Below are 15,171 nucleotides of genomic sequence, written 5' to 3' on the forward strand. Positions count from 1 at the left end.
GTCAAGCCGCAACACACGGCTACGCCGCGACTCACGAACACCACAGGATGTTAAAGGTGCTCGGTCAGACTCCAGGAATAGATGACAACTTCCGAGTACAGGATCACTGAGGACAGGAACAACCGGATTGAGCAGGACTGGAAACTCTCTGTAACCGACACAGGCAAACAGGAAGCTATCACCGGCGTCTGTGAGAAGTCCAAAGGGTGCTTATAACTGTGAGCTCCCCAATCAGGAGCCAGACTGGGTAATCACAAGTAATGCCGTGCAGCTTGCATGCTGCACGGCCAGCACACCATTATACAATTAGAAAAGACCCAGCAACGGGGAACGCGGCCCGAACGTGGCGTCCCCGTTGCTAGGGTCTGCGCGGCTCCGTGCGCCCGGCGTCTAGCGTTGCCAGGGAGCCGGCGGCTGTACGCGCACGGCGTCCCTGGTTGCTAGGCGCCGGGCCGCACCGACGAGCGGACCCCGGCGCCTAACAGCTTCTGAATCGGATGTATACACAGACTGTGATGACGGGGTAGCACGTCTATGTGCCCCAGCCCCTCCCACCTTCTGCCTGTACAGATATAGAGTATAAACAATATATCACACAGCAGATCTTAACACAAGTCACATACAATGCATAAATAATTTAGGCACTGAATCAACTTTTTGGAGGGTATTCAATTGTTTTCAAGAGTCAGTTTGGTGTTTGCTTTTTCCTATCAAATAGACAGGAAAAAACAGACACCCAACCGACTTTTCAAACAATTGAATACCCTCCATTGAGTCACAAAGGCTGGTAGGATTTACATACTGTATAAACCTGGCCCAGAGGAAAAGTATACAGGTAAACAGGACCATCCTGAGACCTGCTGACATAAGCCCCTATCGCAACTGAGCGTCTCACCGGGAAAAGGATTCAAATGTACAGCTCTAAGACAGGAAACCTCCCTGAGGGTTTGCGCTGAGCCGGGGAAGGAGCTATCAGGGAGAGCTTTCCTCCCCCTTGCTGACATTAACCCCATGTATTAGGAGTGATACAAAAAATAAGTTCCACTATTCTCAAACTAATGTTTTCAGGTGTTTTAGCACCAAATACAAAGTACAACTTAAGTACACATACTATTACTAGTTACCCATTACATGTCATGTTGTGTACTGACTATACACAATTCAGTCTATTTCATGTTTTAACTTCATTTGATTATTTTATCAGTGCCTTATTTTATATCTTTAGAAAGGTGGTTGGTGTTTGTTATGACTACAATATGGTGTTTTTAATAGGACAAGAAGGGAGAGAAAATATATATATATATATATATATATATATTCATGACAAATTGATGTGTTTCTGAGTGGCAGTGTTTGGAGCTGGACATATGTCAACATTAGAATGTTTGCGTCTTAATCTTGAGACATTTGCGTTTCACCTTGTTTTAATCTACATAATCCATGTTAAACAGTGTGTGTGTGTGTGTGTGTGTGTGTGTGTGTATATATATATATATATATATATATATATATATATATATGTTATTTCAAACATTCAAAATTGAGGCAACAGTGCCCCCTACTGTTTCTTAGCATTTATGTATATTTTGTAATTTGACCCTTGTACCTATGAAATTGCTTATTCAGGAGTTTTCCAACCTATATAAATTAGAAATCGTCAGTGTAAAATTAGCCTCACTCTGCCTGGATTAATCACTGACTTCAGAAGTGCCAGGATGATCTGAATATTGCTGTATTGACCATCTTCTGAATTGAAGTATACAAAAAATTAATATTTATATAAACAAGTTATTTGTTAAAGTACCTCGAACTTAACCCACATGTAACACCCCATAAAGTATAAAATAAATGCTTGGGACTGCAAAGCATTCCCCGTCTAAAGGTGCCTGGCTCCTGCTGGCACCAAACGAATACTGACTAGGCCTCTGGCTGGGGGTGTGGAGATAGGGGAGTAGGACCAGTGCATCCTGAGAGCTAAAGCTTAAATGTTTGGTGCCCAGACCTTTCCAACCAACAACCCCATGGTATCCCTGCGGACTCCGTATGAACTCTGAAGAAGAAAGTATTTCTTCCAGGTGTTTAGTTTTTATTTTATTTTTTTATTTTATACATGCACTTGCAATTTCAATGATATTTAGTTTTCTTGTACATTTTTGATAGATTTTAGTCACTGTGTCAGGAGGAATAAGCAAACTAATGCTACATCCTGTACATGCAATGCCTTCTAGCGAACCAATGTAGTTACACTGCAGCTTCAGTAGAGATGAGAACTGAGCAGATAGGAGAGTAACAGGACAGTGGTAGTATGTATTATTACTCACCTGTGCTGATATCTGTAGGGATTTCCTCCTCCGTACACTGCTGATCACGCATCACATACGTCTCTTCTTCTTCCTCTGTATCTTCTACCTTTATATCAGTCACATACGTCTCTTCTTCTCCCTCTGTATCTTCTGCCTTCATTTCAGTCACATACGTCTCTTCTTCTCCCTCTATATCTTCTTCCTTTATATCAGTCACATACGTCTCTTCTTCTCCCTCTATACCTTCTGCCTTTATATCAGTCACATACGTCTCTTCTTCTCCCTCTATATCTTCTGCCTTCATATCAGTCACATACGTCTCTTCTTCTCCCTCTATATCTTCTGCCTTTATATCAGTCACATACGTCTCTTCTTCTCCCTCTATATCTTCTGCCTTCATATCAGTCACATACGTCTCTTCTTCTCCCTCTGTATCTTCTGCCTTTATATCAGTCACATGCGTCTCTTCTTCTCCCTCTATATCTTCTGACTTTATATCAGTCACATACGTCTCTTCTTCTCCCTCTATATCTTCTGCCTTTATATCAGTCACATACGTCTCTTCTTCTGCCTTTGTATCTTCTGCCTTCATATCAGTCACATACGTCTCTTCTTCTCCCTCTATATCTTCTGCCTTTATATCAGTCACATACATCTCTCCTTCTCCCTCTATATCTTTTGCCTTCATATGAGTCACATATGTCTCTTCTTCTCCCTTTGTATCTTCTGCCTTCATATCAGTCACATACGTCTCTTCTTCCTCTATATCTTCTGCCTTCATATCAGTCACATACGTCTCTTCTTCCTCTGTATCTTCACCCTAAAAAACCCATAAATCAATAAGACTTTAATAGTACCTACATTTATTGAGACAACACAGAAGAATATATGAAACACACAGTTTCTCTATACATCACATAGTGACAGTCACTTTGGTATATTGGTGAGACCCTAAATCCCACCTACCCGATCCTCTTGTGGGGTCCTGTGATTCTCCTCTGTACAATCCTGGGAATACAGAGGACGGGGACATCTCTCTGGGGTATCTCTGTTACTGGGCCCATCTGTAGGAGACACACAGTGACTGAGTACAGTGTATATATGTGATTATCAGGTGATGTGTGTATATAGGGGCCCCCATACCTGCTCTCCCCTGTACAATACATGACCGTCTGCTCTTACCCAGTGATGTGAAGGGCCAGTGATTCTCCATCATCACGTCCTTGTACAGACCCCTGTGTTCCTCTATATATTCCCCCTTCTGCATGGAGACATAGACAGTGACATTCTGACACCTTAGAGGAACCTGACACACACAGTGATAGAGTCATCACCCAGACACGTCCCCTGGTGTTACTGTATAATGTCCCATTCCCAGCAGTCACCTCCCCAGTCATCACCCAGACACATCCCCTGGTGTTACTGTATAATGTCCCATTCCCAGCAGTCATCACCCAGACACGTCCCCTGGTGTTACTGTATAATGTCCCATTCCTAGCAGTCACCTCTCCAGTCATCACCCAGACACGTCCCCTGGTGTTACTGTATAATGCCCCATCCCCAGCAGTCACCTCTCCAGTCATCACCCAGACACATCCCCTGGTGTTACTGTATAATGTCCCATTCCCAGCAGTCACCTCTCCAGTCATCACCCAGACACGTCCCCTGGTGTTACTGAATAATGCCCCATTCCCAGCAGTCACCTCTCCAGTCATCACCCAGACACGTCCCCTGGTGTTACTGTATAATACCCCATTCCCAGCAGTCACATCTCCAGTCATCACCCAGACACGTCACCTGGTGTTACTGTATAATGTCCCATTCCCAGCAGTCACCTTTCCAGTCATCACCCAGACACGTCCCCTGGTGTTACTGAATAACGCCCCATTCCCAGCAGTCACCTCTCCAGTCATCACCCAGACACGTCCCCTGGTGTTACTGTATAATGCCCCATTCCCAGCAGTCACCTCTCCAGTCATCCCCCAGACACATCCCCTGGTGTTACTGTATAATGTCCCATTCCCGGCAGTCACCTCTCCAGTCATCACCCAGACACGTCCCCTGGTGTTACTGAATAACGCCCCATTCCCAGCAGTCACCACCCAGACACGTCCCCTGGTGTTACTGTATAATGTCCCATTCCCAGCAGTCACCTTTCCAGTCATCACCCAGACACGTCCCCTGGTGTTACTGAATAACGCCCCATTCCCAGCAGTCACCTCTCCAGTCATCACCCAGACACGTCCCCTGGTGTTACTGTATAATGCCCCATTCCCAGCAGTCACCTCTCCAGTCATCCCCCAGACACATCCCCTGGTGTTACTGTATAATGTCCCATTCCCGGCAGTCACCTCTCCAGTCATCACCCAGACACGTCCCCTGGTGTTACTGAATAACGCCCCATTCCCAGCAGTCACCACCCAGACACGTCCCCTGGTGTTACTGTATAATGCCCCATTCCCAGCAGTCACCTCTCCAGTCAGCAGCTGAATGATCTTGTTGGCGAGTTCCAGGATCTTCTGGTCATTGTGTCTCTCATGTATCAGTGAGTGAGGTTGAGGCACCGTTATGGGGCTCTGGGCCCTGCTTAGTCCTCCTGACACATGGGGACGGCTGCCGGATATCTTCCTCACTACTGTGTAATTCTGTGTATTGGGGGACATTAATAAAGGTAAATGAGAAGTATAAATAAATGAAATATTTGGATTTTTTTTTAATCTTTGATTTTTTTAAAACATATGTGACAACACTGTATATAAATGAGGGATACATGGTAAAACAATAGTTCTATAAGCAACATTTAGAATACAAATATACAACAGGCCTAACATGTTAGTGAATAGAGAGTAACCAATGTCTAATAAAACAAAGGAGAAAAACAAAGGTCTGGAACAAGAAGCCAGCTCCTTAGATAACAAAAGTACAAATCAGATTTATGCAGTCATACAAGGATCGGGAGTCACTTTAATATAAAAGGGTCTCAAACCAAAAATAAGAGTTATGGTAAAACCCTTTAACTCTTTCTTCGAGGTCCATAGTATCCACATGGATAACCTTGGGGTATGCTGGTGGAGTCCCGGACAGGCACCAAACAGTTATGTTTTTAGAAGCTCCCAGGAAGCACTGGACCCTCTCCCCTCATACCCTGCCCACAGCTCAGGCTCTTCAGTTTTAGATAACAAACCCAAAGCAGGAGCTGTAGATGAGAGAAGGATGGTACACACAGAAAACACACACCAACAGCCTGGAGACGGGAACATAATATATATAGAAATATAGAATTTGACGGCAGATAAGAACCACTTGGCCCATCTAGTCTGCCTTTTTTTTTATCCTTTAGGTAATCTCAACCCTTTTTGAACCTTAATTCTTTGTAAGGATATTCATATGCCTATCCCAAGCATGTTTAAATTGCTCTACAGTCTTAGCCTCTACCAACTCTGATGGGAGACTATTCCACTTATCCACTACCCTTTCTGTGAAGTAATTTTTCCTTAAATTTCCCCTGAACCTCCACCCTCCAGTCTCAGTGTTTCCTTCCTGAACTTTGTTAAGACCCTTGATATATTTGAAAGTTTCTATCATGTCCCCCCTTTCCCTTCTTGTGACTGAGAAAGTCACCCATTGAAGCCAGATGCGACAGGGTGAGTCCTATGGACCTCAAAGAAAAGAGTTCACATAGATAAGTTTTACCATAACTCTTATATTCTTCTTCAGGGTCCATAGGTATCCACAGGGATATCCATGGGGATGTCCCAAAGCAGTTGAAATAGGGAGGGAACGCTCCTAGGACGTTGCGGCCAAAGGTTGCTTCCTGAGAGGTAAACGTATCAAAAACATAGAGCCTAAGAAATGTGTGGGGCGTAGACCACGTAGCAGCCGTACATAGTTGTTCAGCAGACGCGCCACGGTGGGCTGCCCACGGAGGTCACACAGAGCGAGAAGAGTAAGCAGAGACTGTACTTGGTACTGGAAGATCAGCTTCAATGTAAGCCTGTGACATATTCAGACAGAGCCAACGAGCCAGGATTTGTTTGTTGGCTGGCCAGCCACGCTTGTGGAATCCATAGAGGACACATAGTTAATCCGGTTTCCTAATGGAACTAGTATGGTCCACGTAGAGCATGGACCACATCCAAGGAGGTTTCCCCTGCGGAGAGGCCATGTGTATGGTACGCCAGAACAACAATTTCAGTTTTGAGATGAAATCTGGATACCACCATGGGAAGGTAGCCCTGGTTTGGTCCGTAGGACTGCCCTGTCATGATGAAAAATCAAAAACGGGGAGCGGCAGGAAACTGCTCCCAAATCTGAGACGCTACGTGCTGAGGCAATTGCCAGAAGAAGACAAGAATTATGGTAGATTTACCATGGTTAACACTGTTTCTCTGAGATACACATTATCCACAGGATATACATTGGGTTGTAGGTCGCGTGAGAGGATCGGGCACCACACGGTTAAACTTTTGAGCCCCCAGCATGCCTCGGTTCAGCTCCCATATAACCCCGCCTCATGGCCAAGGGAATGTTTTCATATAGCCCAAGGCAGGAGCAGGATTAAAGCGAGAAGGAAGACCTTTTCAGGCAAGAAAAACACACACACTTCCATACCGGAAGGAAGTGTGAAGATTCTCAAATCTAGTGCGTCAGGGTGCACTCCCTGTGAATACTGTGGACCTTTTCGAAAGAGTTAACCATGGTAAGTCTGCCATAACTCTTTTCTCCTTCAGGGTCCACAGTAGCTCCACAGGATATACATTGGGATGTCCCAAAGCAACAATTATGGGAGGGGACGCTTCCAATATGACAGGAGAATGATACACCCAAACAAAGCATCCTGAGAGGCAAAAGGTATCAAAGGCATAATGTCTGATATATGTATTTATGGATGACCATGTGGCTGCCTTACAGAGTTGGTCAGCTGAGGCACCATGGTGGGATGCCAATGAAGGATCGACTGACCGGGTAGAATGGGCAGAGACATTATCCAGGATAGGAAGATCAGCTTGAGAGTATGCTTCTGAGATCGTCATCCAAAGCCATCTAGCCAATGTTTGCTTATTGGCAGGCCATCCTCTCTTGTGGAATTCATACAGGACAAAGAGAGTATCTGTTCTTCTGATGGCCCTGGTACGAGCCACGTAAATCCTTACTGCACGAACATCTAATGATGCATCTCCCACAGAGAGATCCGGTAATTAGAAGGCCGGAACAACTATTTCTTCATTAAGATGGAATTTTGAGAGGACCTTAGTAAGATATCCAGACTTGGTTCAGAGAACCGCTCTGTCTGGATGAAATACTAATACTCTTCTAGCTGAAGCAATTGCCAGTAAAAAGAGAACTTTAGCTGTCAACCATTTGAGGTCCCACCGTTGCAAGGGTTCAAATGGGGCTGCTTGAAGAGCCCTGAGAACCAGTCCAAGAGCCCAAGGGGCTGTTGGAGGTACAAACAGACTGAATGTGAATTATTCCCTGGAAAATGTGCGAATATCGTGTTGATTTGCAATTTTCCTTTGGAACCATATGGTTAATGCTGACGCTTGTACCTTCAGGGAGGTTAGATGGAGACCTCGGTGCATTCCAGCTCGAAGGAACGCTGAGATTCTTGAACTCTGAAGGACCTTGGATCATAGTTTCTGGCAGAGGACCACTGAAAATAAGCATGCCATATTCGGTAATAGATGTGAGCTGAGGATGGTTTCCTTGCTTTAAGCATCGCTTGAATTAACGCCTATGAAAAGCCCTTCGCTTTTAGAATGAATGTTTCAAGTGCCACACCATCAAAGACAGCCCATCCAGGCGTGCATAGAGACAGGGACGCTGGATCAGTAGATCTGCTCATTAAGGCAGTAGGAACGGAGTGTGCACGGATAGCCTCTGTAGATCAGTGTACAATTCTCGTCTGGACCACGCTGGAGCAATCAATGTCACGGCGCCCCTTTCCTGTTTGAATTTTCAAATCACCCTGGGCAACAGCGAGATTGGCAGGAAGACATATGCCAGATGAAATTTATATCTCACTGACATGGTATCCACAACGATTGTTTTGGGATCCCTTGTTCTTGACCCGTATACTGGTACCTTGTTGTTCTGACGTAAATCAATAAGCTCAACTTCCCCGATTTGTTTACCAGAATCTGAAAGACTGACCATTAGCCCCGCATGAATGTCGTGCTGGCTGAGGAAGTCCGCTTCCCAATTTAGGACTCTGGGTTTCAATACAGTGGACATGGCCAGATAATGAAGTTCTGCCTACTTTAATGTGCAGTTACTTCCTTCATTGCCATCCGACTGCGACTGCCTCCTTGGTGATTGAGGTAAGCTACTGCTGTGGCATTGTCCAACTGAATCTGAACCGGTTTGCCGTGAAGCACTTCTTTTTCCTGGGTGAGTGCCATGTAGATGGCCCGAAGTTCCAGGACATTGATTGGCAGACAACTTTCTTCCTTGGTCCAAAACCCCTGGAGAGAGTATTGCCCTGTTATGGCTCCCCAGCCTCTGAGACTGGCGTCCGTTATCAGAAGCACCCAGTCTGAGATCCAAAAGGGTCCATCTCTGTCCAAGTGGGACGTCTGCAGCCACCAGGCTAAATGAGTGACGTACCCCCTAAGGAAGTGTCATTGTCTGACTTCTTATCGTCTGATGCTGTCCATTCCATCTGGAGAGAATCAGATGTTGAAGGGATCTTGAATGGAACTCGGCATATTCTACCATGTCAAATACAGAGACCATTGATCCCTGTATCCTCATTGCTGCATATATGGATACTCTCCGTCTGCGTAGCAATCCTTGGTTTGTCACCTGTATTGTGAATATTTTGTCTAGAGCTAGAAAGTTTTTCTGAAGACTGATGTCCAATACAGCCCATAGGTGCGTCATCCATTGGGATGGGACTAAGAAGGACTTTTCCCAAATTATGAGCCAGCCGTGAGCCTGTAGGCAGCCTATTGTCACTTGTAGATGGCAGTGGGAGTTTCCTGGGATTGTGCCATGCTAAGCAGGTCATCCAGGTATGGTAAAATCCTTATTCCCTGACGATGTAGGTGCGCTGCCATCACCACCAGAATTTTGGTGAACTCCCTTGGAGCTGTGGCAAGCCCAAAGGGTAGTGCCTGAAACTGAAAATGTTGCTGGAGGATTGCGAACCAGAGATAGCACTGATGGGAGAGTGCTATCAGTACCTTGAATGTCCTGGGACACCATAAACTCCCCCGGCTCCATTGCCAGGATAATGGTCCACAATGTTTCCATATGGAACCGAGGCACTGAAATATATTTGTTCAGAGCTTTTAGATTGAGAATGGGCCGGTGAGACCCATTTGGCTTCTGAACCAGGAACAGGGTAGAATAGAAATCTAGTCCTAGTTGTGCTAAGGGAACTGGTACTTTCACTCCTGATTGTAGCAACTTCTGTACTGCATCTTGTAGAGCACTGACCTTCATTACCACTCACGGCGTGCTGATACAAAAGAAAGGCTGAGAGGGGTGCTTCTTGAAGGAGAAGGCGTACCCGTGAGACACTGCTTCTTGCACCCAGGTATCTGTGGTGGACTGCTGCCAGACCTGTACAAATTGAAGTCGGCATCCCACCCTGGGGTCCCCCAGGTGGAGGCCCATACCATTAGGCAGGGGACTTGTCTTCTGCTTTGGAAGTAGAGCGTCTGGCTGACCAAGCCTGTTTGGCTTTAGTCTTAACCGCTTTATTTAATTGAGACTGTTTAACATAAGCCTTTCCCTTTGCTTTACCTTGGGGCTGAAATTACCGGAAAGCAGGGAATTTAGGTTTTGATGCTGATGTCGAAGGAAACCAAGCTGATTTAGAGTTTGCTTCGGACATTAGAATGTTGTCCAATTCTGTTCCAAACAGAATATTTCCGACAAAGGGTAGGGATTCCAATACCTTCTTGGATTCCGTATCAGCCTTCCATAAACGTAGACAGCCTGCCTTGGTTTTAGCCACTTATGCTGTACTTAGGGAAAATACAGCCTTAAGATATACTATCAATGTTTCTGTCTGTTGCATCATTTAATGATGTTGAAGGCAGAGGTAGTGTACGTTTGCGCACCAGTCGGACTACGTGAGCATCTACCTTCGGAGGTGCTTCCCTTTTTACACAGTCCACAGGTGGGAGAGGATACTAAGAGACCAATTTCTTTGGAAACTTAAACTTCTTACTGGGTGTTACCCGTGCCTCCTGTCTAATTTCCGTCAACTGATCTGAGAGTGGAAATTCAGCCTTTACTGTTTTTGGACGTTTAAAGATCGGAGCCTTAGACCTTAGTATAGGATCTTCTACTTCTTCCAATGACAATATGGATTTCACTGCACAAATTAATGCAGGAACACCCACTGAGGTGCAGTGCTCCTCTTCTCTTGAGGCAGACTCAGAGAGAGAAGATTCCACTTCACTGAAGTATCCTCGGATTCTAACAACTGCATAGATTATAAGGGTGGCTCCCTATATCTATCCATTTTCAAACCCCTAGGCCTGTAACAATTGCTGAAAGGCAGCCGAGGAGGTCTGGCACAAATCTTGGACTGAGTGTGAGAGAACATTCATCCATGGGGGTTGTTTAATAAATGCAGAAGGGTTTTGTGGGCACCCCATAACCGGAGATATAGCCGGAACAGCCAAGCAATCCGCTATATTAGATAGAACCTGCGCAAAAGATGCCCAAGGGGGTTCTTCTGCAGGTTCCTAGCCTAAAGCCAGTTGGTCAACATGTTTAAGGTTTGAGATATTAATGTAGGTGCGGGTGCTGCATCATTACCCTTGCCTCGTAAGGACATCGCAACAATATTACTCACACATCAGTGTAACAATATGCAGCAATGTGACAGCCTTCACTTATGTATAAAGTGAAGTACAATCAGAACTTACCCTGTTTGCACCCAGCATTGAGTGTATGAAAAAAGGGCTAGAAACAAGCTGACAGAAAAAGAAAGTATAAAGGTTCAACTCGATGGACAACTTATCTTTTTTCAACTTCATTAACTGTTATGTTACTATTTAATGTCAGGCACTAGCAAACAGTCACATACAATACATGCATATACATTTGCAAATGGATACTTATTCACCTACACAATACCACAAAGGTAGGTAGGAAATCAGTACTGTATTACCTAGCTCCTGGGAGCGGAATACAGGGAGACTAACCTATAGTGCATCCAGAATGTATTCACAGCGCTTCACTTTTTCCTCATTTTGTTATGTTACAGCCTTATTACAAACTGATATAAATTAATTTTTTCCCTCAAAAATTCTACACACAATACCCCATAATGACAACGTGAAAAGTTTTTTTTAGATTTTTGCAAATGTATTAAAAATAAAAACTAGAAACTAGATGTATAGCATTCACAGCCTTTGCTCAATACTTTGTTGGTACACCTTTGGCAGAAATTACAGCCTCAAGTCTTTTTGAATATGATACTACAAGCTTTTCACACCTATCTTTGGGTAGTTTTGCCCATTCCTCTTTGCAGCACCTAACAAGCTCCATCAGGTTGGATGTGAAGCGTCGGTGCAGACATTTTCAGCTCTCTCCAGAGATGTTCAATCGGATTCAAGTCTGGACTCTGGCTGGGCCACTCAAGGATATTCACAGAGTTGTCCTGAAGCCACTCCTTTGATACCTTGGCTGTGTGCTTAGGGTCATTATCCTGCTGAAAGATGAACCGTCGCCCCAGTCTGAGGTCGAGCACGCTCTGGAGACGATTTTCATCTATTATTATTACTTATTTATTAAGTTTCTTATATAGCGCAGCAAATTCCGTTGCGCTTTACAATTTGAAATAACAATAACAAACTGGATGATAACAGTCATAGAGGTAGGAAGGCCCTGCTCGCAAGCTTACAATCTATAGGGAAATAGGCATATGTACACAAGGAAAGGTGCTATCTATTGCATAGAATGAGAAGACGTGAGGATATGTGTGGACTGTACAGAGTGGATGTAATTTGATAGGAAGGTTTATGAAAGTTATGTGGGCGGTTCAGGAATTTGATACGCTTGCCTAAAGAGGTGAGTTTTGAGGGAACGCTTGAAGGTTTGGAGACTAGAGGAGAGTCTTATTGTGCGTGGTAGGGCATTCCACAGGGTGGGTGCAGCCCGATGAAAGTCATGCAGTCGTGAGTGGGAGCGAGTAATGAGTGTGGATGAGAGACGCAGGTCTTGTGAAGAGCAAAGAGGTCGGGTTGGGAGATATTTTGTGATAAACGAAGTGATGTACGTTGGTGTAGTTTGGTTAATGGCCTTGTGTGTGAGTAAAAGTATTTTATATTGAATGCGGTAGAGTACAGGTAACCAATGGAGGGACTGACAGAGTGGATCTGCAGACGATGAACGACTAGCAAGGAAGATAAGCCTCGCCGCTGCATTCAGAATGGATTGTAGTGGTGAGAGTCTTATTTTGGGAAGACCAGTTAGGAGACTATTGCAATAATCAATGCGGGAGATAATGAGAGCGTGGATTAGAGTTTTAGCAGTGTCTTGTGTAAGGTATGGTCGTATTTTGGATATGTTTTTTAGATGCATGTAACATGATCTTGAGACAGATTGAATGTGGGGAACAAAGGACAGATCAGAGTCAGGGATGACACCTAGGCAGCGAGCTTGTGGGGTAGGGTAGATAGTCGAGTTTTCAACAGTGATAGAGATATCAGGTTGGTACCTACTATTGGCCGGTGGAAATATAATTAACTCTGTCTTTGAAATATTACGTTTGAGGTGGCGAGATGTCATCCAGGATGAAATGGCAGAAAGGTATTCAGTGACACGGTCCAGTACAGATAGGGACAAGTCAGGGGAGGATAGGTAGATTTGAGTATCATCTGCGTACAGATGATACTGAAAACCAAAAGAGCTGATTAGTTTACCAAGAGATGAGGTATAGAGAAAAGCAGAGGACCCAAGACTGAGCCTTGCGGTACTCCAACTGAAAGAGGTAGCGAAGAGGAGGTAGATTCAGAGAAGCGAACACTGAAGGAGCGATTAGATAGGTACGATAGGAACCAAGAAAGGGCTGTGTCTTTAAGACCTAGGGATTGTAGTGTGTGTATGAGAAGAGAGTGGTCTACAGTGTCAAATGCAGCAGATAGATCTAGAAGAATAAGTAGTGAGTAGTGGCCTTTAGACTTCGTAGTGACCAAATCATTAACCACTTTAGTCAGTGCCGTCTCTGTGGAATGTTGGGAACGGAAGCCTGACTGAAGTGGGTCCAACAAAGTGTATGAGTTAAGAAAGTGTGTGAGTCGAGTGTAGGCAAGTCTCTCAAGTAGCTTAGAGAGACAAGGGAGCTGAGAGATAGGGCGGTAGTTTGAGAGAGCATTAGGGTCAGAATTTAGTTTTTTTTAAATGGGAGTAATCACTGCATGCTTGAAGAGTGAAGGAAAAATACCAGTAGAGAGAGAGATTACAGATGTTAGTTAAGGTAGGGATGAGCACCAGAGACAGAGCTTTACTTATTTGTGAGGGTAAAGGATCAAGAGGAGAGGTAGTAGAGAAGCAGGATGAGAAGAGTGATGAAACTTCATCTTCATTTGTGGGATCAAATGAAGAAAGAGTGCCAGAGGGTTCAGGTAAAGAACGGAGCAGGTCACTGGCTGACGAAGAGCATACCATTTCATCTCGGATATTATCAATCTTCTCCTTGAAGTAGGAAGCAAGATCCTGTGCCTTGATAGTGGCTGGTGGGGTAGGTGCGGGAGGATTCAGAAGTGATTTAAATGTATTAAAGAGTCGTTTGGGGCTAGAGGCTTGAGCAGAGATAAGAGTTTGGAAATATGTTTGTTTGGCAGTGTCCAGGGCATTTTTTATAAGAATGGTAGACTGTCTTATATGTGAGGAAGTCACTTGAAATACGATATTTACGCCACTGACGTTCAAGTTTTCGTGTGAGTTTTTGTAGTTGTCTTGTTGATTTGGAGTGCCATGGTTGACATCTAGGCCTACGTGGAGTGTGATGGGTAGCTGGAGCCACTTCATCAAGGGCTAGTTCTAGAGTCTTATTAAGGTGTGATCAGCCATCTCAGGAGAGGTGAATGCAGAAATAGGTGAAAGCAGTTGTTGGAGTGAAGTGGAAAGTTCTTGAAGATTAATTGTGTTAATATTTCTGCGAGTTTGAGGAAGATTGGAGAAATTCCGCAACACAGGGTTTGAATTAACAGAGGAAAGCATCCAGGTGATAAGGTTGTGACCTGAGAGGGGGAAAGGAGTGTTAGTGAGTTCAGGGATGGAGCATAATCTGGTGAATACTAGATCAAGGCAGTGGCCCACCTGATGAGTAGAGGAGTCAGTCCATTGGGAGAGGCCAAGAGAGGAGGTTAGAGAGAGTAGTTTGGAGGCATGCGCATCAGATTTTGGACAATCAATAGCAATATTGAAATCACCCATGATAATGGTGGAGATGTCAGAGGATAGAAAGTGAGGGAGCCAGACAGAAAAATCTTCCAAAAATTGTTTTGGATGCCCAGGTGGGCGGTAGATAGCTGCAACACGCAGAGAGAAAGGAGAGTAAACCCTAATGGAATGTACTTCAAATGATGTAAATGTGAGTGATGGAACCTGTGGTAGAACAGTATATGCAAAAGATTGGGAAAGTAAAAGTCCAACTCCTCCTCCTTTATGGTTATCGGGTCTGGAGGTGTGTGTAAAGTGGAGAGCACCACGTGACAGTGCTGCAGGGGAGGCTGTGTCAGATTGTGTAAGCCAGGTTTCTGTTATAGCCAGCAGATTGATATTGTTAGATATGAAGAGGTCATGGATAGATGTTAATTTGTTACAAACAGAGCGTGCATTCCATAAGGCACATTTTAGTGATCTGGAGGGTGATGGAAGACATGTGATGTTTATGAGGTTA

The 15,171-nt window shown here is 44.5% G+C and overlaps 1 protein-coding gene across 2 annotated transcripts in view; it reads right to left on the reverse strand.

Moving 5' to 3' along the window:
* Window positions 1–15,171, reverse strand: part of LOC135054525 (zinc finger protein ZFP2-like) — a 152,371-nt gene that overhangs the window by 20,444 nt on the left and 116,756 nt on the right. The window contains exons 3-6 of one of the 2 annotated variants that reach the window (XM_063957661.1): window positions 4,775–4,948; window positions 3,486–3,564; window positions 3,270–3,367; window positions 2,322–3,123 (exon numbers count right to left, since the gene is read on the reverse strand). In XM_063957661.1, the coding sequence (XP_063813731.1) occupies window positions 2,322–3,123; window positions 3,270–3,367; window positions 3,486–3,564; window positions 4,775–4,948 (1,153 nt within the window). The remainder of the gene's footprint in view (window positions 1–2,321; window positions 3,124–3,269; window positions 3,368–3,485; window positions 3,565–4,774; window positions 4,949–15,171) is intronic. The other variant, XM_063957660.1, reaches the window with a different exon arrangement.

Source organism: Pseudophryne corroboree, chromosome 3 (genome assembly GCF_028390025.1).
Source record: "Pseudophryne corroboree isolate aPseCor3 chromosome 3, aPseCor3.hap2, whole genome shotgun sequence".
Lineage (NCBI taxonomy): Eukaryota > Metazoa > Chordata > Amphibia > Anura > Myobatrachidae > Pseudophryne > Pseudophryne corroboree.